The sequence below is a fragment of the Myxine glutinosa genome, chromosome 1 (genome assembly GCF_964187855.1).
Source record: "Myxine glutinosa chromosome 1, kmMyxGlut1.1, whole genome shotgun sequence".
Taxonomy (NCBI): Eukaryota; Metazoa; Chordata; class Myxini; order Myxiniformes; family Myxinidae; genus Myxine; species Myxine glutinosa.
The window spans coordinates 369,851,045-369,876,455 of NC_136261.1; the positions used below are offsets into that span (position 1 = coordinate 369,851,045).

Consider the following 25,411-nt stretch of genomic DNA (forward strand, 5'->3'; position numbering starts at 1 on the left):
CTAAAGGATCTTAAAGGGACTTAAAGAGTCTTGAGGGTCATATGGGTCTTAAGGGTGTACATGGTATGCAGGGTCTTTGGGGTCTAAAGCATCATAGGGGTCTTCAAATTCTTCGGGGTTCTTCATCGCTTGTTCCGCTTAACGAGCGGCTTGTAAAGCTTGATACGGAACGACTGGCTTAGAAAGCGATAGCAAGCAGCTGGTTAACGGAACACACCGCTGCTGATCTTATACTGTTTGTGGGGTTCGAACATTGTCAGATGTTAAAATTTCACCAATTCAATCACCATTAATACAAAACCTTATAACGGGGATGAGGAGGGGGGCAATTTAAAATGCACTGCCAGGAACCTTCGCCAACCCCACCCCTCCATGACCATTTGTGTTGTTTTGTTGAGATGGGATAAACGCTTCATGTTAATTGGAAGCCCCGCCCATTAGTGGGAGGCCACACGTTGGTGCGTGAAGCCACTTACCTCATGTTGTTTGGAAGCCCCGCCCATTAGTGGGAGGTCGCACCTTGGTGGGCGGTTCCACGAAGAAGACAAAAACAGTGTTGAGCTTTTCCATCGACTCAGCAAGCTCGAGTGCAACCGGAAACATCACAAGGCTTCAAGTTTATTTGGTGTTAAATCGAGTTTATTTGGTGAGTTAAATCAAGTTTATTTGGTGAGTTAAATCAAGTTTATTTGGTGTTAAATCGAGTTTATTTGGTGAGTTAAATCAAGTTTATTTGGTGAGTTAAATCAAGTTTATTTGGTGAGTTAAATCAAGTTTATTTGGTGAGTTAAATCAAGTTTATTTGGTGAGTTAAATCAAGTTTATTTGGTGAGTTAAATCAAGTTTATTTAGTGAGTTAAATCGAGTTTATTTGGTGAGTTAAATCGAGTTTATTTGGTGAGTTAAATCGAGTTTATTTGGTGAGTTAAATCAAGTTTATTTGGCGAGTTAAATCGAGTTTATTTGGTGAGTTAAATCGAGTTTATTTGGTGAGTTAAATCAAGTTTATTTGGCGAGTTAAATCAAGTTTATTTGGTGAGTTAAATCGAGTTTATTTGGTGAGTTAAATCGAGTTTATTTGGTGAGTTAAATCGAGTTTATTTGGTGAGTTAAATCGAGTTTATTTGGTGAGTTAAATCGAGTTTATTTGGTGAGTTAAATCGAGTTTATTTGGTGAGTTAAATCAAGTTTATTTGGTGAGTTAAATCGAGTTTATTTGGTGAGTTAAATCAAGTTTATTTGGTGAGTTAAATCAAGTTTATTTGGTGAGTTAAATCGAGTTTATTTGGTGAGTTAAATCAAGTTTATTTGGTGAGTTAAATCAAGTTTATTTGGCGAGTTAAATCAAGTTTATTTGGTGAGTTAAATCGAGTTTATTTGGTGAGTTAAATCGAGTTTATTTGGTGAGTTAAATCGAGTTTATTTGGTGAGTTAAATCGAGTTTATTTGGTGAGTTAAATCGAGTTTATTTGGTGAGTTAAATCGAGTTTATTTGGTGAGTTAAATCAAGTTTATTTGGTGAGTTAAATCAAGTTTATTTGGTGAGTTAAATCAAGTTTATTTGGTGAGTAAAGCTGAAAATATATTATTTTGCAGGGACGTCATTGTTATTAATCCCAATTTTGTGGAGAACTTCTTCGTTGCAGTAAGTGTATCCACCCTGAGAAGATAAAGACGTCGATTCTCGGAACGTTGTTCACTTCCCCGAATGACGTCACTGCGTTAACGAATGACGTCACTTCGTTAACGTATGACGTCACTGATTAAGGCGTTCACTTCCTGGACCGGTTCCATAACCACAGGAAAGTTTATCCGGTTTTCGATTTTATTCATTTTATTCCTTGAAGGACGAAAACGTTTTGTTTCTTCCTTTGTACATTTGTTGTCTTTGTTGGTGAAGCCTCAGCCTTCAGTACACACCTGATAGTGATACGGTGAGTCCGATGCACACGCACACCAACAACGCACCACGAACACCGACCACTTGTGTGTAGAACAGGTAATGTGATACTGTTGATCAGAATGAGAATGTACCTATTTTAATCATGTTACCAGGTAAGTCAAAGAATGCAGACCGAGACGAGAACGGCACTCAGTGGAGGGCACATACCTCCACCTGGTTAGCCATATCTGATATAATTATAATTCAATGGTGAAGAATCACTGGATAAATTAAATAATTCTCATATCCAAATCCATATTCAGATATTCACCAAAATCGAATCTATTTGTCCTTGTCAGACACCCAACCTGTCCACCAAGTTTCGTACAAATCCGTCCACAACTTTTTGAGATATCCTGCTATATGCCGGTTTTTTGTTTTTGCTCGACCTCTCTATGGACATGGTGAAGAATCATGAAAAAGTTCCCAGATCCGGATCCGGAATTCAAATCTTCACCAAAATTGAATTACCTCTTCCTTGTCACGTACCCAACCTGCTCACCAAATTCCATCCAAATCAGTCCACAACTTTTTGAGATGTCGTGTTCACAAATACTTTCGGTGGTGGAGGTGATGGAGGAGGCACCAAGGGTTTTATAAGGAAAGATAAAGACTGTTTTCATCTTTTCCTTATCAACTGCGTGAACTGTTTTTATTATTATTTTTGTATACACAGTGGAGGCTCGTGTTAGAGCTAGTACGAGCACTCTGAACGGATCAGGACAAAAGGAACAGGAGAGAGAGGTAAGGGGGGAAACACAAACAGCTGAGTTGAGGGAAAAAATGGAGGGAGACTTGGACAAACAATAGGGTGGTGGGAATGGGGGATAGGAGAGTATGCATGGGGTGGACAATATGGATAAAGGAGGGAAAACTGGAAATTTGGAAGGATGAGGGATTGGGGTGTAGAGGCGGTCAATCAGGGTAGAAAAGTTAATGGTTTTGGAATGGGGGATGATCTGAGGTGGTGGTGAACGGTTGTCTTGAAGACCTGGATGGAGGAATGAGATTGAAAAAGATGTGGGAGTTTGTTCCATAGGTGGGGGAGGTGATGGGGGCAGGGGGTTGGGGGGTGGGGGGGGGGAGGGAAGAGGAACAAATGAGTGGAGGTGAGCAGTGATCCTGGATTTCGGTTGTCTCACCAGAAGGGGGTTGATGGTGGACCATGTGAGATGTGCAGAAACCTGGGAAGGGGGTTGGAGGTGGGAAAAAGCACATATAGAGCACAAGGTGCAAGACCAGAGAGGAGGCAGTAGAAGACAGAGAGACCCCCCGATCTGTCTGCAATGTCGGAGTGATAATCCCAAAGACTCCGCTTCATCGTAGGAGATTCCAGTAATCTTATAGGTCTTGGTTTCCATAGCGACAAGCTGAGTATGTAGTGATGCAGGGAAGCCAGCCCAGAGGGGAGAGCAATACTCCATCAAGCTGTGGATGAAGGTGGATAATATTTCAGGTGTGCCAAGGAAGGACTTTGTACGACAGAGGATGTCCAGTTGGCGGCTGGTTTTGGAGGCCGACTTTGAAATGTGATTTGCCCAAGAAAGATCATCGCTGATAGTGAGACGCAGGACTTTGAATAACTGAACTTCCTCCAGATGATTGTTAAGAAAGTAGATCGGAGGGTTTGACAGATTGTATAGAGAGAGAGAGAGAGAGAGAGAGACAGAGACAGAGACAGAGACAGACACACACACACACACGGATGGATCGAGGCGGATGGATAGATTGTATGACATTTATCAGGATTGAAAGACATATTCCAAGTGTTTGACTTGACCAGCTTATCATTTTGTCAAGGTCTGAAGAGAGGGAAGTGGCTGCAGCCTGCCTGTCTGAAGGATGAGGGATGTCACGGCAGAAGATGGAATCATCAGCAAATAGATCTCGAGGGTCAGATGGATCATTGATGAAGATCAGGAATAGGACTGGGCCTGTCGATAATTAAAGCAGTTAAATTTGGTCTCAAATGAAATATCCATTTTAATCTTTGTTTACAAACCTGGGGAGACCAAGGTTGGTAATCAGAAAGAAGCCCACCCTGACAGGACACCAGAGGATATTTGGAATAACCAGCTTGACGAGATGCAAGACATGACATGACCAAAGACTTGACCTCACATATCATTACATGACAGCTTCAGTTATCACCCTCGAGTGTCATTCAACAGGACCATTTCGTGTACAGCTTCGGGTGACGAAGGTTGTTCACACTTGACAACCAATGCAATGTCGAAGTGGTCAGTTTCATCCCTCTGAAGGACCAATACATATTTGATGTGTACGTTGTGATGAAAGACTTGGCACACTCGTAATCCTCTTGTATGAAAAGGCCTCGCCCTCCTCTTTGTGTTTAAAATGTCATTAGCTCTGTTTGTTGTCAACAAGAAGAGAGATGTTTGTTTAATTTGATGCATCTGTGTTTGTAATATTTGGATAAATAAGAAACTCGGACACATGAGAACATTTATCCCATCATGTCCGCTCTCTACCATCACATTAATGAATGGTTTGTTTGAAATTACACTTGGTACTTATGAGGGTAGATTGCATGCAATCACATAATCACAGAATAATAGAAAGCACAGAATCATTCCAGGATTGGTCTCCTATTTTTTTCCTGCCCCTGGTATCAAATCAGCCTGGGAATTCTTCCAGAAGAAGCTACTCCATCTTTTGCACAGATCCATCCCATCTCGTCTTCAGTTGTCCGAAAATAGCCGCCCATGGGACACGGAATCCAGTGGCGAGGCAGTTGCTCTGAAACAGCTTCCCTTCTCTTCCTGGAAAGCAAACCCAACTGAAAGCAATCTCAGATCATTCCACAAAGCCCGCAACATGTGTGTGTCCACTCTCAGGAGAGACAAAAAACATCTGTCCAACCACAAGAATGAACTTTCAAACTTATCTCCCTCCTCTCAAACTTATCTCCCTCCTCTCAAACCTGGTCGCACCTCATTAAGTCTGTCTCCAGATTATGCTCCCTATTCCTCACTTCCCTCTCTTGAAATGGCACCATGGCCGACTCCACTCATGAGAAGGCCGAATGCCTCAATTCTGTGATTGCTTATTGTGTCCGCAACCCCTCATTTTCTGTATGTACCCACCCTCCCCAGTTGTGTCCGACTGTCCCTGGACTCATTTTGTGCATTTTGGACCTGTGAAAATTGAGGTTTCTCGCAACCCTTGACTGATTTTGTAACCAGACCGGATGGCATCAGCTCACGTGTCCTAAAAACTGACTTTTCTGCTCTTGCACTTCCCTTTTCTGCCCCTTTCACCCTTTCATTTGCTCTAGGAGTCTAGGTCATCTTCCATCTGCTTGGAAATCAGCCAGCATCACCACATTACATAAAAAGGTGCAAAATCGGAAACACCTTAACTCCAGACCGATCAGCTTCCATCATCGACCTCCTTCTGGTGAAACTCACAAAATCCAAAATCTTAAATCTCATTCTCCCATTCAGGTTTTCAACATAGTTGTTCACCACCATCTCAGATCGTCCCACATGAGCAACGATAATCTTCTCTGCCCTCGATATTTAGATCCTTTATGTTCTGTTCCATCCTGATCCATTCTGTGTTGTACCTTTTACATGATCCTTGACTTTCTCTACAAAAAGAGGAACTGACAGCCGAAGGCTCCTCACTGCCATGGGCTTTGCCACCGAACGATGGCGTGCCTGTTGTGAGTGAGGAGCCGCCATGTTGGCCGCTTACGATGGCCAAAAGTCTTCTTTTTTTTTCTTTTTTTTACAATAATTCCATCTCTTAGAGATTATCAACTTATGTTCATTGGCTGGAGGAGTGGGGAGAGGAGGAGGAGGAGGTGATGCTAGCGGGTGGGGAGGGAAGGAACATCACCAGGGTGATTGTTTTTCATGTGGATTGGTTGGGGTGTGTCTTGTTTTCTAAGTTGACAACTGAGTATTGTTTAAGATTTGCTAATGCTGTCTCTTTTGTAACCACTATCTGACCAGCAGGTTCCATCTCTCTCTTCCTGGGGAAATGGCGTCTTATTCTTATTTCGAAGATAGCTCCAATGAGCTCACATGTGCCATCTGTTTGCAACTGTTTGAAGAGCCAGTTGCACTGCCTTGCGGACACTCATTTTGTTCTTCCTGTCTCGAGAATTATTGGGAAAGCAGAGAAGAATCCACTGCCTGTCTTTGTCCAAATTGTCGTGAGGTTTTTCCTCAAAAAACAAAACTCCATAAGAATGTGATCCTTGCAAGGTTGGTAGAACAGATGAAGCTGAGAGAAGGTGAAGGTCGTCAAAGTGTTGGGGGTCAGGCTGAGGGAAAGGATGGTGAAGGTGATGTCACAGTGAACAGGATGGTGAATGTGGGAGGCCGTGAGAGTCACTGTGAGGAGTGTAATGAAGAGGCAGCCATGCGGTGTGTACCATATGAGACCGTGTGCTGTGAGAGACACGTGAAGCCCCCTAAACACAAAGGGCACAACCTTGTGGAGCCGGAAATGAAAGTGGAAGATCCCGGATGTACCGAGCATGGGAACTCGATCCACTTCTACTGCAAGGACGATGAGAGCTTGGTGTCTCTGTTGTGTAAAGCTGAACATCAGGACCATGAAGTTGTACCTGTGGAGGTGGCTCTTGCTGAATTCAAGGTATCTGAATCAGTTCAAAAATATTTTTCTCATTTCTTTGTAATTTGCTCAGGAATTGGTTTTGGCTTTATAATGAAACTAGCCGAATGCACCCGGCGTTGCCCAGGTTCTTTTTGAATGAATTTTCTACTATAATTCAGCTTTTACTTGTGGCCGTAGAAGATTGACTACTATCATTCAGCTCGGCTTTTAATTGTACTTACTTTTTCCACATGTGAAATTTGCATTTATGTTTATTTAAATTATACAATGGACTACAAAATGTAAATGTTTCATGATATTTGTTATATTATATCACCTTTATCTATACTAGGGCATTGCCCGTACTATATCTATATCTAAAATTATATCCCCCCCCTCTATTTCCATGAAATGGTTTGGTCCAAAGCGAACGGCTTGCGAGTACGGTGACAATCCCCCCCCTCTATTTACATGCAATGGTTTGGTCCAAAGCGAACGGCTTCCGGAGTTTGGTAAAGAAATCGCCATCGCGTGCACAAACGCGCAGGAAAGCGAATGAATCGCAAATTCGGTTTTATTAGTTTTAAAACATAGTTTAACGCCAACATAGTTTGCAAACGTGAAATAAATGAATACGCTCTCAAATGTGCCATCCGAGGCAGAGTGTGTCCTCCACGTTCGGCACACGCGATCGTTCGCTGCTCTCTGATTGGTTGAATCGTTTTTTGGACATAGCTCGGTAAGTAATTGTCCGATTAATATGAAACCTTGAAAAGGCACATCCTCGGGTCCCCAGCAATATACCTGGCAAGTTAAAAGTATATCGGACCCGTGGTTGTCGAGAAACAGCGGTCACAGACAAACAAACGTACAAACGTACAAACGTACAAACGTACAGAGATTACTGGAATTATAGATAGATTGTTGAAATGAAGATCAAATAGCTGTGTGTTGAAATATGTTGAAAAAGTCAAAACTTTACATGGGGTGTCCTTACTTTTTCACGTGACTGTATAATTCAGCTCAGCTTTTAATTGCGAAATGGGCCCAGCCCGGCCGATGCGGCCTCGACCGGTCTCGCCACCTAGCCTAAAACACCCCTCCTATCTTTCACCGTTCAGGAGATTAGCTTGCGCAAACAAACAAACAAACAAACAAAAACTTTATAAATATAGAAAATAGATAGATATATGAACGAATTGGTTACCCTCCTTGTTTTAAAAAGACAGTTGACAATAATCATTTGAAATAACCGGCCGAGACTGCAACCATTGTCGCACATAGCCAGCAATGTAACCTGGTGTTGAGGACTCTCAAAGAAGAGCAGACCACTTGCTACCTGTGGTCCAGGAATGAATTCGGAATTTGATTATGTTACCAGTGATAACTCGCCGATGCTTTACAACGGACAGTGTTGGAACTTTAACATCCACCAACTAATAAGACCAGAGAGGACACCCAGTTTTAACGTCTATGTAAGGCAGACACATTGAGATAACGCCTGGCCTGTATGTCGGAATACACTCCTAGTGTAACATCTTTCTCGTTTATAATGGTGGATTGTAGTTTATGGATACAAGAGTGTGGGGTTTAGCTTATTTCCATATTTATCCAATCATATTCACAAATCAATATTTTAACCCAAATTATCTTAACCACATGATGTGCTTCCTTCACAGATCAACAAAAGTGTCTTGTCGTGCTAATGTCTCGCAGTTATTAATTCAGCACAGTCTCGCCAGCCTGGGGTTGGCTTAGCGGTTAGGGTGCCGGCTTGGGATCCGAGGATCCTCGTTTCGAATCCCGGTCGATCATTGAATTAACGCCAAGAGGGTTGACTCAACCTGTCATCCTTCCAAGGTCGGCAATTTGAGTACCAGTTCACTGGTAATTCCCTGTGTGTCGCAAGAGGTGACTAACAGGGTTGGCAGCAGGAAGGGCATCTGGCCATAAAACATTGTTTCAAAAAGGGGACCACGGTTCCCCCAAAAAGGCCAAACCTCTCCCTGCGGGGGGAAATGGCCTCTGAAAGTGGTTCTTTTTTATTCTCGCCAGGAAATGATTCCAGAATCCACATTCGAGTTCATGTTCCTCTTTTCTGTTTTCATCCCGCATCGGCGTCATTTAAATAAAGGACATTTTTCCATGTTCAACTCGTAATCTACAATCATTGTGATATTTCTCACAAATGTATTTCAAGTCGATATTTAAAATGATTGTAAAATATTTAATTTCCATATAAATTTTGTTTTTTTTATTGTTAACTGAAGTTTCTTTAATCCATGCAGGGAATTTTGGCTGCAAAGTATCCTCCTCTCGTTGAGTCGATAAAGCAAGTTGGGTCCCAGATTCGGCAGGTGCATCAAGAGGTTCGGGATACACAGGTAAGGGACATCAATTATTGGCTGTCATTATAATAAAATGAAAATATAACATGGAAAAACATTACAATCTGCATTTTAAGAGACGATTGTCTTTTTCGTATATTTACATTGATTGTGAAACAAGATTGAAGTTTGTTGGATTTTTATTTTATTTTATTTTTGCATTATAACAAATTAAAATTGGACAAAACAATAAGAAGAGAATCGAGATGGATGGGAATAAAAGAAAATAACATTCCATGTGATCGCAGAAACAATTACATCGAGATGTTTATAAGAGACTTTCAATCCTTACTGTTTGTTCTCAGGAAGATGTTTTCATGTTTTCTTTCAACTTGCATTCATATTTCAGACCCATACTTTTTGATTCAATAATTATACATCAAATATTCTCTCGTTAATACAAATCTGTACTTGGGAAATGTTGAAACCCCGTGGTTTGGTGGAACTGACCAGCATTGCAGCCGGGAGTGTTTCCATTTCTACTTTATTTTTACAGCGTCGCCCATCGGGCAAAGCCGTTTAGAACGGTGTTTGTCTGTCCATATGTACTACATGTATGTATGTATGTCCCCTCAAATGTACACCAATCAGAGCTGAGGATCTGGTTACCTGGCAGGGATGATGTCATGTCATTACGGCGTGACGCCGGGCATATCGTTGAACCTGTCATGTATCACAATCTATATGCTCCACCTTTCCGTTTTTCATTCAGTCTGAAACAAACAAACACATGAAGTAAAACACGTGAAAATTAGAACGGCACTCGGTGGAGAGCATTCCTCCGCCTGGTTGGCCACATCACTCAATGGTGAAGAATCACTTTAAAAACTCTACGAGCTGGATCCGGATCTTCACCAAAATTGAATAGATTCTTCCTTGTCGCATACACAACCTTTCCAAGTTTCGACCAAATCCATCCATAACTTTTTTGAGATATCGTGCTATGTATAGTTTTTGGCGCTATCTCCCAATGGTGAACGCACTTAAAAATATATATAATTATCATATCCGAATCCATATTCAGATCTTCACCAAAATCGAATCGAGTCGTCCTCGTCACATACGCGACATCTCTGCCAAATTTCGTCCGAATCCGTCCACAACTTTTTGAGATATTTTGTTCACAAACAGACAGGGTTGAAAACATAACCTCCATCCAGCTTTGGTGGCGGAGGTAATAAGGATCTTTTATAACACTCGATGATCGTGGCTGTGGTTCTTTGTTGTTGATTGTGGGATCCTTTTTTTTTTTTTTTTTTTTTTTTTTTTTTTTTAACCCTCACCTGAGGAGAGTGTGTTGCATTTGAGTCCGTTTTTGTTTGTCTGTCTGTTTGACTTTGTTTGTTTGTCTGCACAGAATAAATATTTTTTTTCTGCAACGGTTGGTCCGATTGACAGGAAATTTTCAACATCTGCAACTCCACCTGTATAATTTTTTATGATAATTATGACGTCAAAGGTCACGTGGTTTGGCCGCCATCTTGGAAAAACCGAGAATCTATGAACCTCTATCTCCGACAGCGCTGAATAGAAAAAATTGAGACATGGCTCATTGTAAAGAACTCTCCATGTGGAGTAAATTATGTTAATGATGATGTCATAGGTGCCTCCATTATGACGTCATAATTCGACATGAACAAAACTTCATCCGATCAAGATGAAATTTATTGAGCATAATCTAGGAATAAATTGGTGGAGAAAAAAGAATGACGTCATCGGTCACGTTCGGCCGCCATATTTGATTTTACACAAAAGCCTTAGAAACCACTGAAAACATCCTGGCGAGTGTTTGCAATCTCTGATTGCTCTTTCTTGTTGCTTTTGCAAAATATCACTGCTGTATATATAATTTTGTATGCTCGTTCTGTGTCCTTCTAAAGCGGGGGTTCTTTACCTTTTTGAGTCATGGACCCCTTTTTGAGAATCTGCGAAAACCCCTCCCCAGAAAAATGCACATAAACACAAAATTTTGCATACATTGAATAAATTGTATTGCATCGGAAAATTCTTTCCTTCACATCCCGTCATAATCAGAATAAAAAAACAATCTTTACAAGAATATATCTCACTTTTTTCATGCAAAAATCAATGACCATTCCCTGAATAAAATGCAATATATCCAAATTGTGCAAATTAAACAAAAAATTAACTTTAATTATGCTCAAAAGTACATTTCAGTGAGAAGGCTGTTGTTTTTCGGCTTCAATAAGAAGATGAAATCTGGGAGTGGTCTTTGACAAGGCAACACGCATGTCATGTTTGACATCCAATCGATTTCTACTTTTCGTTTTGATGGTAACAAGTGCTGAAAATCCTGACTCGCAAAGAGATGTGGTTGCAAACGGGATCGGAGCTCCCAGAGCTCGCTTTGCCAGACGAGGGTCGGCTTGTGTCAAGGAACACCAAAATTATCCAAGACTCTTCGAGTTGAACTCATGTCGTATCATTTCCTTTGTCCTCAGGTCAATGAGGTCATCTTTGGCAAGGTCTGCATCATTAATACAGTTTATATCAGCAAGGAAATGATTACGAATCCACATTTCAACTTTGAGGTCATCTGAGCAGAAGTAACCTTCGAAAGAGTTCTGCAGAGTTTCCAGGTGTCTGCACATTTCTGCCTGTAGAGAAATAGTCAGGGCTATGTCTGTCTCGACTTCATCCTGCAGAAGCACTTCCTCCAGCATTGGAAAGTTTGCATCGTTGTCTGCCTCCAATCTCATCTTCCACAGTGGCAGCTTGGCCAAAAGAGCTTGAAGGTTTTCAGCAGCATCCATAATGGTGACTGCAGGGCCTTGAATCGAAAGACTTACCACATTCATATGGCCAAAAATATCCGCCAAATAAGCCAAGCCGTGAATTAACTCCTCCCTGTGAAACTGTTCCGAGAGTGGACTTTCCTTTTCTCTCAAAAAAGTGAAATTTGTGCCCTAAGTTCCATCAAGCGCTTCAGGATTTGTCCTCTGGAAAGCCAGCGAACTTCTGTGTGGTCGAGAAGAACTTCGTATTCTGCTCCCATTTCGTGACAAAACCCCTTGAAAACGCGATGATTCGGAGCCCTGGCTCTGATGAAGTTTACGACTTTCACGGCAGTCGACAAGACTTCTTTCAGGATTGTTGGCAGAGTCTTTGATGCCAGTGCATGCCGATGTAAGCAAGAATAAGTACACAACATCCTGCACATGGACAAAAAATAAAACTTTTTATAAAAAACTAGCGAAAATAAATTTTAAATAATTTTTATGTGCCTGGTTCACGGACCCCCCGAAGCCCATCCACGGACCCCAAAGGGGTCCATGGACCACAGGTTAAGAACCCCCTGTTCTAAAGGGTTTCTGCTGTTGTAGAATAATAAATGTTTCCGTTTAAACTGCTGTGTGAATAATCCCAACTTTAGCGCTTCTTCCTCTTCTTCAAACTCGCAAAGAGGCTTTAAGACCTGGCAAATTCGCGATTAAACAAACTATTTTTTTGGCGGTGATGTTTGGTTCCTGTGTTTACAGCGTTTGTCTCTCCGCATGTGTGTGTGTGTGTGTATGTATGTATGTCCCTCACATATTTATCCCACATATCGGGTGAGTTTTATAGCCGATAATTACGCTTCTGAAAGGTGGAATGTAAGTAATGCCATTTGGCTTTGCTCGTTATGTTTCCTTCAACACCCTTCAGGGAACGTTCATATATTATGTCATATACCTGGTTGGGGCAAATTATCACACTTGATGATTGGGCGGAACTGAAATTATGAGAACAGCGTGATTATACATGATGTGGGGGGGGGGGGGGGGGGGGGAAGTGCATGCCCCACAGATCATTTCTAATTCAACCTTTGATTCAGGGCTCCAAACATTGAAGCATTTCTTATGACTGCCTCCAACCACCCTGCCTCGTGTTGGCTAGCGGTTAGTGTGGAGGGCTTGGGATCCTAGGGTCCTGAGTTTGAATCCTGGTCAGCTATTGGATTCACACCAGGTGAGGTTGACTCAGCCTGTCCTCCTTCCGATGTCGGTAAAATGAATACCAACTCACTGGGTCCTCTCAAGGAGGTTGGTGGCAGGATTTGCACTCCGGCCGCCGTAAAACACCTCATTCCGTAACGTGTGTGTGTGTGTGTGTGTGTGTGTGTGTGTGTGTGTGTGTGTGTGTGTGTGTGTGTGTGTGTGTGTGTGTGTGTGTGTGTGTGTGTGTGTGTGTGTGTGTGTGTGTGTGTGTGTGTGTGTGTGTCGGGATGGTGCGAAGGTCACTTTGATAGTGTTGATGAACTGACCAACATATAGAATAAACCGGTGTCAGTGTCTCGATGCAATCTCTTCACTTCCATGGTGACAGACAGCTGAGAGATTGGAGTACTTCAAAATAATTTAATACTTACATTATTTGCTGACTGGTATCTCCACCCAGGTCATACGATCCTCTTCAACGAAAGTATCAAACAAGCTCGGCTATGCCGATGTTAGACTTTCGGTCTTGTTTCCTTCAAAACGGATCCTGAAGTCGCTTTGTTGTAATTTTAACCTCTATAATTTTCAGTGAAACTTTAACAAACCTTCATAAATGATTTTCTTCAGGTGTCGGGCAAAGAGAAGGAGGAAAGGCTGGAGGGGGAGAGAAGAGAGATGTATCGAGCTGTGGATGAAAAGGTAAATCGCATGAAGAGGTGGCTCAGTGAGAGACAGAGTGTGAAGCTTTCTCACCTTGAACACCAGAGGGAGAACTTGCAGCAGGAGATGGATTCTCTCTGTGAAGAAGAATCCACCCTCAAAGCATCACTCAAGGAGATGGAGGCAGTTACATTTCTGGAGGTGAGGCTGATTCTGAACATCGCATAGAAGACAAAGTTTAAGAGTTTCACTTCAGACCGAGATTAGTATTTCAGAATAGGATATTGAGGCTTTGGTTTGAATTTGACACAGACACAGACACACACACACACTTGCAGACACAGACACACACTTGCAGACACAGACACACACACACTTGCAGACACAGACACACACACACACTTGCAGACACAGACACACACACACACTTGCAGACACAGACATACACACACTTGCAGACACAGACAGACACACACACACACTTGCAGACACAGACACACACACTTGCAGACACACACACACACACACACTTGCAGACACAGACACACACACACACACATACTTGCAGACACAGACACACACACACACACACACACACACACACACACACACACACTTGCAGACACAGACACAGACACACACACACACACACACACACTTGCAGACACAGACACACACACACACACACACTTGCAGACACAGACACACACACACACACACACTTGCAGACACAGACACACACACACACACTTGCAGACACAGACACACACACACACACACTTGCAGACACAGACACACACACACAAACACACACACACTTGCAGACACAGACCCACACACTTGCAGAGACAGACACACACACTTGCAGACACACATGCACACACTCACACACACACACTTGCAGACACACACACACACACACACTTGCAGACACACACACACACACACACACACACACACACACTTGCAGACACAGACACACACACGCACACACACACACACACACACACACACACACACACACACTTGCAGACACAGACACACACACACACACACACACACACACACACACACACACACACACACACTTGCAGACAGACACACACACACACACATACACACACACACTTGCAGACACAGACACACACACACACACACACTTGCAGACACAGACACACACACACACACACACACACACACACACACACACACACACTTGCAGACACACACACACACACACACACACACACACACACACACTTGCAGACACAGACACACACACTTGCAGACACACACACACACACTTACAGACACAGACACACACACTCACACACACACGTGCAGACACACACACACACAGACACACACACACACACACGCGCACACACACACACACACACACACACTTGCAGACAGACACACACACACACACACACACACACACACACACACTTGCAGACACACACACACACACACACACACACACACACACTTGCAGACACAGACACACACACACACACACACACACACACACACACACACACACTTGCAGACAGACACACACACACACACACACACACACACACACACACTTGCAGACACACACACACACACACACACACACACACACACTTGCAGACACAGACACACACACACACACACACACACACACACACACACACACACACACACACTTGCAGACACAGACACACACACACACTTGCAGACACAGACACACACACACACACACACACACACTTGCAGACACAGACACACACACACACACACACACACACACTTGCAGACACAGACACACACACACACACACACTTGCAGACACAGACACACACACACACACTTGCAGACACACACACACACACACACTTGCAGACACACACACACACACACACACACACACACACACACGCAGACACACACACACACACACACACGTATGACAATTCCATTTATAAATTGTCCAGTATTTGGTGATTCCTAAAACATAATATTGTTACAGCCCCCCCTCCCCTCACCCCCCACCGCCCCCCAACAGTCTGCACTGGTTGCCTGGTTCGAATCCGGTTAGTGTCAAAACGACACCAACCGTCATCTGCCTCAAATACTCCCTGTTCCATTTGCATTTGATGACCTTTGACCTTGTTACCATACAGATTGATTCCCCAAAGTGAGTGAGGGACATGCTGATGAGCGATCACATGACTGATCTTAAGGTGCAAGGTGGGGTAAAATAGCACGTTTCACGAGCCATCAATAAATTGAAATTATCAGTCTTTCCAGTGAACCTACCCCCCACAAACCACATACTGCTAGAAAGCTTAAAGTATGAGGAATCCAAAAATACAGACATAAGTGAATTTCGGATACAAATAAACATGTGAGCTTTAATTTTATAGACACATACAAAAATGTTTTTTTGGTTGACATAATTGAAATTGGAACTACTGCTGACTGCCTCAGTCAATCTGTTATTTACCCCTTTGGGTAGTTAGTATGGGTATATCCAAAGAGACCAGTGATGGCTTTTCAGTAAATTGTAATGACAATTACACAAAATATTTTTTCGTTGTTTTTAAAGAAAAATACAAGGATTTTTTTCACAACTCAATTTGTGGTCGGGGTATCTTAAAAAGCCATCATTAATTCATCCAACATGTTAAGATGATTATTAATGCCAAATTTCATTCAATTTGGATGATTGGTTTTCAAGTTATTTCAACTTATTTATTTGGAAATAAGTACCAATCAAAACAGTTTTATTCTGAAAATATATACTTCAAATAACACTTTGACATGAAAAACAACAGTTTTTATTTTTTTATTTTTTACTCCACTGTGCACCTTAATCCTTGGCTGAGCAACCAAAGTCACATCACGTAATGTGATCGTCTGGCGGGTCGGAGACCGTGACCAATTGACCTTTAACAGGTTGTATAAAACTAACAGATGAAGCCACCAGGACAACCACAATTCACCCAGAGACCAAATCGAGTTTACAATGCTTATTGCAAATGCCATGGAGAGGAAATAAAAGGTAGCAAAGCATGAAAAATATGTAGGCCAACAATAATTCCCCTTGCACAACTACCCGGTATACGCCCACAATTGAAGGAACAAATTGTCATTCCTCAAGTAGCCCAAGCCTTATCTGGGCCTGATACAAGAGATAGACGAGGGACATTCACAAGAAAAAAAAATAACTTCTGGGCAAACCGACTTGTTTTCAAGTCCACAGTTGTTCCCTTCGGCAGGGGGGAAGGAACGCCCCCCGGCATAGAGGCGTGGTGTTGGCAGGCGTGGTCTCTGCTGAATCTGCCTCACCAGCACTCGGGCTCACAGCTGCATCGTGCTCCCCCTGGTCCTCCTGGGATAAATGTCAGCAGGCAGAGAGAGCATCTTCGCCTGCACCCCACTTAATAGAAAGTCGCATGCCAACGTCACTGGGTGAGAATTACACCACTCCACTCTCACTCACCATTGGTGAGTGGCCCCTGTTTGGCCCCTGTTTGACCCTTAATCCAATGTGCTGGGGATACAGGATACCATCAGGGGCAGTAGATTTAGGATACCAGTGCTAAAGAGAGATAGACGGCTGCTTGCAGTTCCTGGTCAATCTGCCTGAGTGAACTGCCATACTCGCCGGCACTGAAGCAGCTCTCTGAATATTTCCAGAGAGATGTTCACTCTCACAGGCATATGGACAGATGAACGAATTAGAGCAGAGGAAGAGCAGGATAAATTTGCAGGAATTTTGTCATCACTTAGTCTGGTGTTGTCCAGAAAGTCCAGAACCAAATCTATCACCTCGTCCATAAAGCCTGGTGTTGGCTTAATGGTTGAGGGGGCTGGCTTAAGATCTTAAGGTGTTGAGTTTGAGCCTCTGCATTAACGTCAAATTGACACCAGGTGGTTTGACTCGGCCTGCCATCCTTGTAAGGTCGACAAAATGCATACCAGCTTATTGGTAACGGGGCATTGCAACGGGCATTGCATCAGCAGAACAGCTGCACCCACAGAAAATGATGCAGCCAAGTAGCCACAAGCTGCATACAAAACAACAACAACCTCGTCCAGAAGGGAGAATTTGCCATTGGGACAAATCTGGATGGGAAAGTTCGCAGATCGAATCAGTCCCATGGAGTCCAGAAGTCCTTTCCTGAATTGCCATGGCTGATGAGAGAGGTACCAACACTGGGTGGAGTGAAAATAGCCCCAATTTTTTTTTTTGAATTTTAACTAGCTAGATATGCCAAAAGGTGCCATTACATCTATAGAGCACTGTGTTAAAATTGTATTAAAATTGAACAATATTTTGATCTCCCTCAGTAACCTTTTATTTTACTATACTATGCAACATAGTAAAACAGCTCATAGATGCATTCAAATCATAGGTCTGTTATAGTTTGTCTCAGAATGTTAGTCACACAGTTACAATGTGAAGTGTGTGAAGTCGCGCTTCGATTCAAACGATGGCATCATCTGTCGCGAGGCGACACGGGCACGGATGAAGCCGTCTCGCCTTTTCTTGCCACACACAGCTTGAGCGGCCTCGGTCACGAGTTTCACAGTCCTTTCCACAGCCTGTGTGTGGCAAGAGAATTTAGGGAAGAGGACAGTTGGGGTGACATCCATCGTGATAAGTTCCTTCAGCTCAGGGTCTGACATGCCTCGGATCACGGGAGGCTCCGAGATGGCGCACGCTCCCCAGTCAATTAGGTCGAAGTACTCCACTGCGTCAAAGTTGAGTTTAGCGGGGACTTTGAACCGCCGTATCTGTCCAGTAGGCTGTCTGTCTGTTGCTCTGGCTTTCATCACTCGCCGCAAGCCCCATTCTCGTATTTGAGGTCGATGGTCAGTTATCATGGCCAGGAGTATATTGTTGTGGATATGAGAATTGTGTTTTTTTTTATTGTGTTGTCCATTGTAAAATATCACCCTCCTTCCTCCAGTTGTGTATAAAGGTCAAAGTGCGTCCCGTAGTTAGGTCATATACAATCACGTTAGCCAATCATAGATTTCCTCTTTGTTGACGGTTATTTCCTTATTCTGTGTAGGTTAAGGCTCTGTTCCCACTAGTTGACATTCTCCATTGCACCAAGTGAAATAAGGTAGATCCCTTTTCATTCCCATTCCCAAAGCCTCTACTGCCAACTGCATTCGCCGCCATTGCCATGTGCTCCGGCTCGGAGAAGAAAGGCGTGTCTCCACCTCGTCAGAGAGGGGAGGAGTGAGTCGGCCCCGCTCGACCAACCCAGCAAAAGGGGTTTGGCTTGAGCGGGGGGCGGAGAGAGAGCGATCGGGGAGGTTCGCAAAGGTTGAAGGGCGGGGCCTATATAACCCGCAGCGGGACGCTCCCCACGCGAGAGAAGTTCCAAGAAAGAGTTGCGCAAGAGACGGCAGATGCGTGAGAGAGTTGGCAGTCCACCGGAGCCCAGTCGAGTCCAGTCCAGTTGAGGAGGAGCGGAGAGTCCAGTTGGAGCGGCTGACCAAGGAAGGCCCCACAGCAGATGAGTCCTGGGAAAGCACACGACGTCCCCACGGCAGCACGGAGAGCGAACCAGAGAGTTGCGCCAGGGACGGCAGATGAGTAAGGGACCCCCACGTTGAGTCCCCACGATCCCGTTGAGTCCCCAGAGAGTCCACCACCACCCCGTTGAGTCCCCAGAGAGTCCACCACCACCAGCTTGGAGACCACGCAGTTTCGACCCGCTGCGACGCGGGAGCCAGATTGCGGTGGCATCGGTGGCCGTCGAGGTCCCGCCCGACATCCCGTGCGGGATCAAGCTCCAGCTCCGGTTCCCGTTGGACCTTCCTCTCCTTCCACCGAATCGTTCCTGCCTTCATTCCCCATTCGTGTGAGTCCATCTTTGTTTGTTCTGTCCTGGGTTTAAGTAAGACTGAATAGGTAAGCTAAGTTTCACTGTGTCGTTCTGGTCCGTCCCTCTTTCTGCCTTTATTTTATTATCCTTCCTTCTCCTTGGTTTCTTTGAATGGTGTAAATAGTAATAATAAATCATATTTCCTACCTCTTGTTTTCTTTCCTCTACATCCGTCGTTGTTGTCTTTTCCCTCATTGGACACCTGTGGCACGATTTTGGCCAACGTTTCAGGATCGGGTTAGTCTTTGTTAACGGTTCGGGCCGCGGCTGCCATCCGCTCGGCAAATTACCATCTTATCCGCGGTCGCGAATGAAGCTGCTCACCGGCCTTTCCGGAGGCCGCGGTGCAGCTTCAGGGACCACGTCGGTCAGTGACAAGCGAGGGGACTAATCCCCCCTCAAAGGGGAACCATAGGCCGACGTTGGGTTCCGTAACAATATTTTCCGGATGTGCAAAGTACGCGTTGCGGTGCATAACAGGGTCAACGATCTTCTTGTGTTTAGCGCTAAGGTATCGTGACTTGACGATCATCTGGTGGATGTGCCTGGCTCCATCTTTGCATGACGAGTGGACTTTGATGGAAAACCACATTGGAGCATACACTCGAATGATGTATGTCACCATGGTTTTCAACTTCTCGGGTGGTGTCTTGACGCTGACGTACAGTCGGAGTATTCTATTAGCTGTTGTAAGCCACCGAGAGTGATTTAGGCATCCAGGGTTTCGTAGGGCCAGATCGACGCTGCATTCACCTTCGCTAATGCCATTGCACATTTCCAAGAGATATTGCTGGTCTGTACTCCAGTCTCTCGGGTCCTCATTTGGCAATGCCTGACTCGGTTTCACTGGCGTAAACGATGTTACAGGCTGTTCATTACACGTTGATAGACGTTTTCCGATGGGTTCTGAGAATCCACGCGGGCCTCTAGTTGTGCCGTTGAGTTCCTCGAACAGATGCCACAGCGGAAGTTCATTGGCATGAAGAAGACATACCAGCCACTGCAGTGGACGATTGAAGGTTTCTTCCAGTTGTCGTATAACACCTCCTGTATGTCCCGTATTCACATTAGTGCAGTCACACCCGACTACATTGATGTCCTCTGTCTCCACATTCCGTTCCTTCAGACGAGCGACTAAAGACTCTGCAGTCTGCAATGCTTTTGCTGGATCCTGATGATGGAGTTGTGTGGCTGAAGTACGATGAACCGGGTTCTTCGATGATGCTGACGTGTTCTTCTTTGACTGTTGTTCGGTGATTCTTGTTGTCAGTGCCGTGAACCTGAGTCATGGTGTTATCCTTCCTGCCATCAAAGTATAGTCCCTCTATGATGGTGCAGACATCACTTTGAAGTTCTTCTCGAGTTTTGCTACGTTCTCTGCGGATCTCGCTGCGATCAATTATTTTAGAACGGTCTTTTGGTGAAATTACACCGAGATCGTGTAGAACTGATGTAGCTGATCTGTCAGAGACGCCAGTTCGGTCGCAGGCTTTAGCGAGCGAAGGTAGTGAGATCGTCATTTTTTGCTGTTGTCGAACCGGTTTTGGTGTGCTCTGGAGATTAACTGATTCAGAAATATACTCATCGTCAGTCGCACTATCCGCGTAGTCTTCTTCGCTTTCGTCATACGTAGAAGCAATCTGACTTTTGGCATCTTCGTCGTGAGTTTTCATTCGTTTGAGATTGGTCTCTTATCTTTCCGCTTTCCTCTTCAATCTTGATGTCTCGTCTTGATCTATGCCGCCAATTACCATGTTCCTCGGTCCTCTCTGGTCTTGAAGGAACTCTCGCTCTTTTTGCAGCACTTTATGTTCTTTCAAGCAGTTACAGTTGGACACCATGTCAGAACATTTACATTTGCTAAGATCAAACAGATTGTTAGACTTGTCGAGAAAGTCTGTGAGTCGTTGTTTGTAGGTGGCTTGATCCTTTCTTCCCTTGTAGACTTTTAGGATTGAATTGTACTTGGCATGGAAAGATCTGAGTTTTTCAATCGCTTGCGCGTGCGATACCGTTGGAAGAGAGGCCGTTTCCCATACCTCTTGAATTTCATAGCACAGTTTGTGAGATATGTCACCAAATGAAGGGTATTTGCCATTCTCCGTCCTAAGCTGTTGCCGAGATTGAAGGTATCCTTTCATGACATCAGCGTACGTTGGGAGAACGTTAGTTTGGATGTTTCGTGGAGCTCCAAATATCACGCATGTAACTTGATCTCTTGTGACCGCCATCGTTCTGAAAACAAACAAAAACAACTTATTACAGGCTTTACTTAGGGTTCCCCAGACAGACAGACAGCACAAACAACACGAACTCACTCACACGAATTGAAGGGGGGTGGCAGGAGTGCAGCAATCGCCCAAGTGCAGCAAATCGTCTCATCTGGCATAAATAGTCCCAGCCGGTGCTAATATAAACGGGGTGCGTATCACTACGCAGCTCACCAAACCACCCTGGTCGGTGACGCTCCTCAGCCCTGGTTGGCTGGCTGAGGGTTTTGTGGCCACGCCTTTGATGACGTGGGGGTGGGCCACACCCTGTTCTGGTGCCCCGCCCCCTTCTTCTCCAAGTCACCTCGTGGTCAATGGCGGATCAAAGCATGTATCACGAAATGCGATACATGTCAAAATGCGGTAATATGCCAAAATTTCAATCAGATTGAGGGCGATGAAGGAGTGGTCAGAAATAATTACAATTTTGCAGGATTGTTTCTATGGTCATTTGGCACATTTCCCATATACTAGCTTATAAAATAATTTTAAATGATATTTTTGCTCCACCCTAAGTCCAACACCCAGCCAATTTGCATGGTGACAATTGAAATTTGCCACATATGGAGAGTAGAGAGAGTTGGGATGAGTGGGAAATGTTGGTCCTTGTTGTTTGAGAGAGAGTTGAAGATGGAGTTGTCACTGTTTGGAGAAGGGTACAACACACAGACAAACAAGAGTTTGGGGCAGAGGGGAAGTTGCTGCCAGAGGTACTCCTGGGGATTGGGAGGTGTAAGATCATTACAAGGGCAGTGGGAAATTGAGTTATTGTAAAAAGCAACTCAGCTGCTGTGGCGGAGCTCAGACCTATAAAATTATAGGAGACAGATACACGTGATGATGACCCATCAACATACAACACCAAATCAGAATTTTGGAGTGGATTGTCTCATCAGGTCGTGGCATGAGCATATGCATCACGACCTCACAGTCATGCGGCAAAACATCTTCTGTGGTAGACAAAAGAGAAGTAGGGTTCAGTGGTGGACATCGCCGAATTATGTTGTTGGTCACAGCTATTAACACAAGTTCATATGTGGTAGCTCTTGAAGCTGACAAATGGTGTGTATTTGTTCTTAATAGGACAGTGGTAACAGCATGTGGCACCAGAAGGATTAACGTTGTGCCTAGAACAATTGATTCTGTAGCTTGTACTGCCTAGGAGGTTGCTGCTGCTGCCCTCAAACACGGCGGAAATCCTAAAGCCACAGGGTCCCAATTTTGTGCCATAGCAAGCAATGGGACGCATCTTACCTCCATGCTTCTGTGTGAGTACCGCTTGAGCGAGGCCATGCGTTTCATGGGAGTACAGATAAAAAAATAATGTGTATCGTAATTTTGACTTGTCGCATACTCTTAATTCGTCCGACATCATTCATTTGGATGCGTTGTCCATAGACGGCTCAGAACCTGATCTAGTTGGTCACGAGAGGCATTTATGACAGCTACATGCAGGATGTCAATCACCATGAATGTGGAGGAAGTCGCCTTACTCTTCCTTTCCCATCGGAATCCATCGGAGCCAATTTGCCAGAGTTGGGCATCATGGAAAGCTCCTAAAGCTATTGCCTCATCCTTCAGAGACTGTTTTTAGCCTAGTGATCATTGGACCTATATCCTCAGCCAGATATCCCTCGGCCACAGCCAAAGTAATGTGCGGTGTTATCTCATGCAGTTGTTTAAACAGATCCAATTGCTCCTTTAACAGGTGTACTTCCATACCTATTCCCTGTTGTCCTATCCACAGTGATCCCAATTTAACGTCATACCTTTTTGGAGGCGTGGAGACGCTCTCTCTGCATAATCTGCATCATCACCTTTTGCGTCATATTATGATGTACAGTGCAGATGAGGTTTCCACTGCGAAAGGTCTATCTGGTTGAGTTATCCAGTCCTGTACTTGAGACACACAATTCGTCAATTTTGCAAAATGAGCCTTCAAAGTACGAGAAAGCTCGTCGTTATCCAAAGTCCACCAATACACAACGGTTTCAGTGGTTGTCTGCAGAAAATTAAATACAGTGTCACATGATGACTTGGGCATTTCTAAATAAGCCCCATTAGGAGAACATTTTACTGTGCAATTTAATCTGCAGAGCAAATCTCTGCCCAATAAGTTGACCAGAGTATCTGCTGCTAGCAGGAATGCATGCTGTCCTGACAATGGTCCTCATTCCACATGTAATTTTTTGTTACATGAGTTGATATTGGTATTCCTTATAACCCAATTGCATTTATACGTGCTTGTGACAGCAGAACATTGGGAAGTCACTCTGCATAATTGTCGAGCGTGGGGCGCCTGTATCTATTAGGAAGGGGATTTCTTGTCCTGATACCTTCATAGTAAGTGTCGGTTCTTCGGAAGGTTTAGAAGTTGGTAACCGTAATGCTGATGTTTGGCCCAGGCACACCTATTGTTGTTGTGGTGTGAAGGGGTTTTACATAGTCCACGCAGCCTGATTTTGGGGCCATGGGTTAAAATTTGGGTTTTGTATTGGCCGTGGTATAGGCATACCTTTGTTTGGGCACTGCTTGGCTCAATGTCCAACTTGGCCGTACCCGTGGCATGTGTTCCTGCCCACATATGGTGTTAGATCCTTGGCCACGATTACCTCGCATACCTCTCTATTGCTTGCGATACCCTCTATCTCCTTCCTTTTGCATTGCACTTACTTGCAACTGCATTAACTTATTAGAAGCTTCAACGCTTTGCATCAATCTTGTGGCAGTGTCTGCTCCTTTTTGGTCCATTTAGCGAAAGCAATGGGCGACATTTGGCAAAAGGGCCACTGTATCTTTTGTTTCCCACTCCAAGCATGTTTTCTTTACATCGGACTGTAATTTTGCATTTAGCCCGTTTATGAAAACGTGGAAGAGGCATTTTTCGCCTGCATCGCCTTTCATTCCTGAATGTTTCCTAAACGCCATCCGCAATCGTTCTAAATAGTCCGTCGAATCTTCGTCAAGTTTCTCTTTGCATGCCTGAATTTTGCCCCAATCGATTCCAGTGGGCACAATTTCCAGTGCTTGTTATAGCAGGCCGATATTTTCCTATCTTATGCTTTTGATCCATATTCAGGGTATGGCCAATTGGCTTTGTTTAAATTGGAGTAATAGCCCTTCAGCCACAATCATATATCGAACAGGACATTCATATCTACGTATGCTGGTTTATTATTGACACATTATTGACAATTATTATTTTTGACAATTTGTTTGACAAAAATTTGGAATGCAAAACAATGTTTATTCACCAAAAATTATATATATATTTGTGAAATTTATGAGGATCATCCCGACTCTGGGGCATGGACCTCACAATGACACTTAAATCGGTCGCTGACCAGGGTCGGTACACATGTACTGGTCCATCATTTTGTCCCGGGAATTCTCTTGCGGCATTTGCAGTACATTCCCATCATTCTCATGATCATTGTCTACATTAATTATGACACTTGAACTCTTGGGACTCATTTCTTTGACATGAGTGATACTTTTAGTGGCTATCCGCCTCGGTGTTGCATGACTTTCAGTTGGTCTCTCTGTCGTAGTGGTACTTGTTGAAGCCTGCCCCAACTCATCTCTTAATTGGCTCGATAATCCTCCATACAGAGATTCTGCCGCAGCGATACCCGATGCTCCCCATGATGACGGTGCACTTAGCATCACTGGGGCATAAGGTGGTGGTGGCGGCGGCAGCTGCCAGTCGTCATCTTCATTTTCCTCT

The 25,411-nt window shown here is 44.0% G+C and overlaps 1 protein-coding gene across 5 annotated transcripts in view; it reads left to right on the forward strand.

The window, feature by feature from the left end:
- The first annotated feature begins 589 nt into the window (after window positions 1-589).
- Window positions 590-25,411, forward strand: part of LOC137417049 (E3 ubiquitin/ISG15 ligase TRIM25-like) — a 56,720-nt gene continuing 31,898 nt past the window's right edge. The window contains exons 1-4 of one of the 5 annotated variants that reach the window (XM_078770120.1): window positions 590-646; window positions 5,926-6,571; window positions 8,821-8,916; window positions 13,485-13,718. In XM_078770120.1, coding sequence (XP_078626246.1) covers window positions 5,951-6,571; window positions 8,821-8,916; window positions 13,485-13,718 — 951 coding nt within the window. In that variant the 5' untranslated portion in view covers window positions 590-646; window positions 5,926-5,950. Of the gene's footprint in view, window positions 647-693; window positions 714-1,627; window positions 1,935-5,922; window positions 6,572-8,820; window positions 8,917-13,484; window positions 13,719-25,411 lie in introns of those variants that run through there. The other 4 variants (XM_078770121.1, XM_078770118.1, XM_078770117.1 and 1 more) reach the window with 4 other exon arrangements.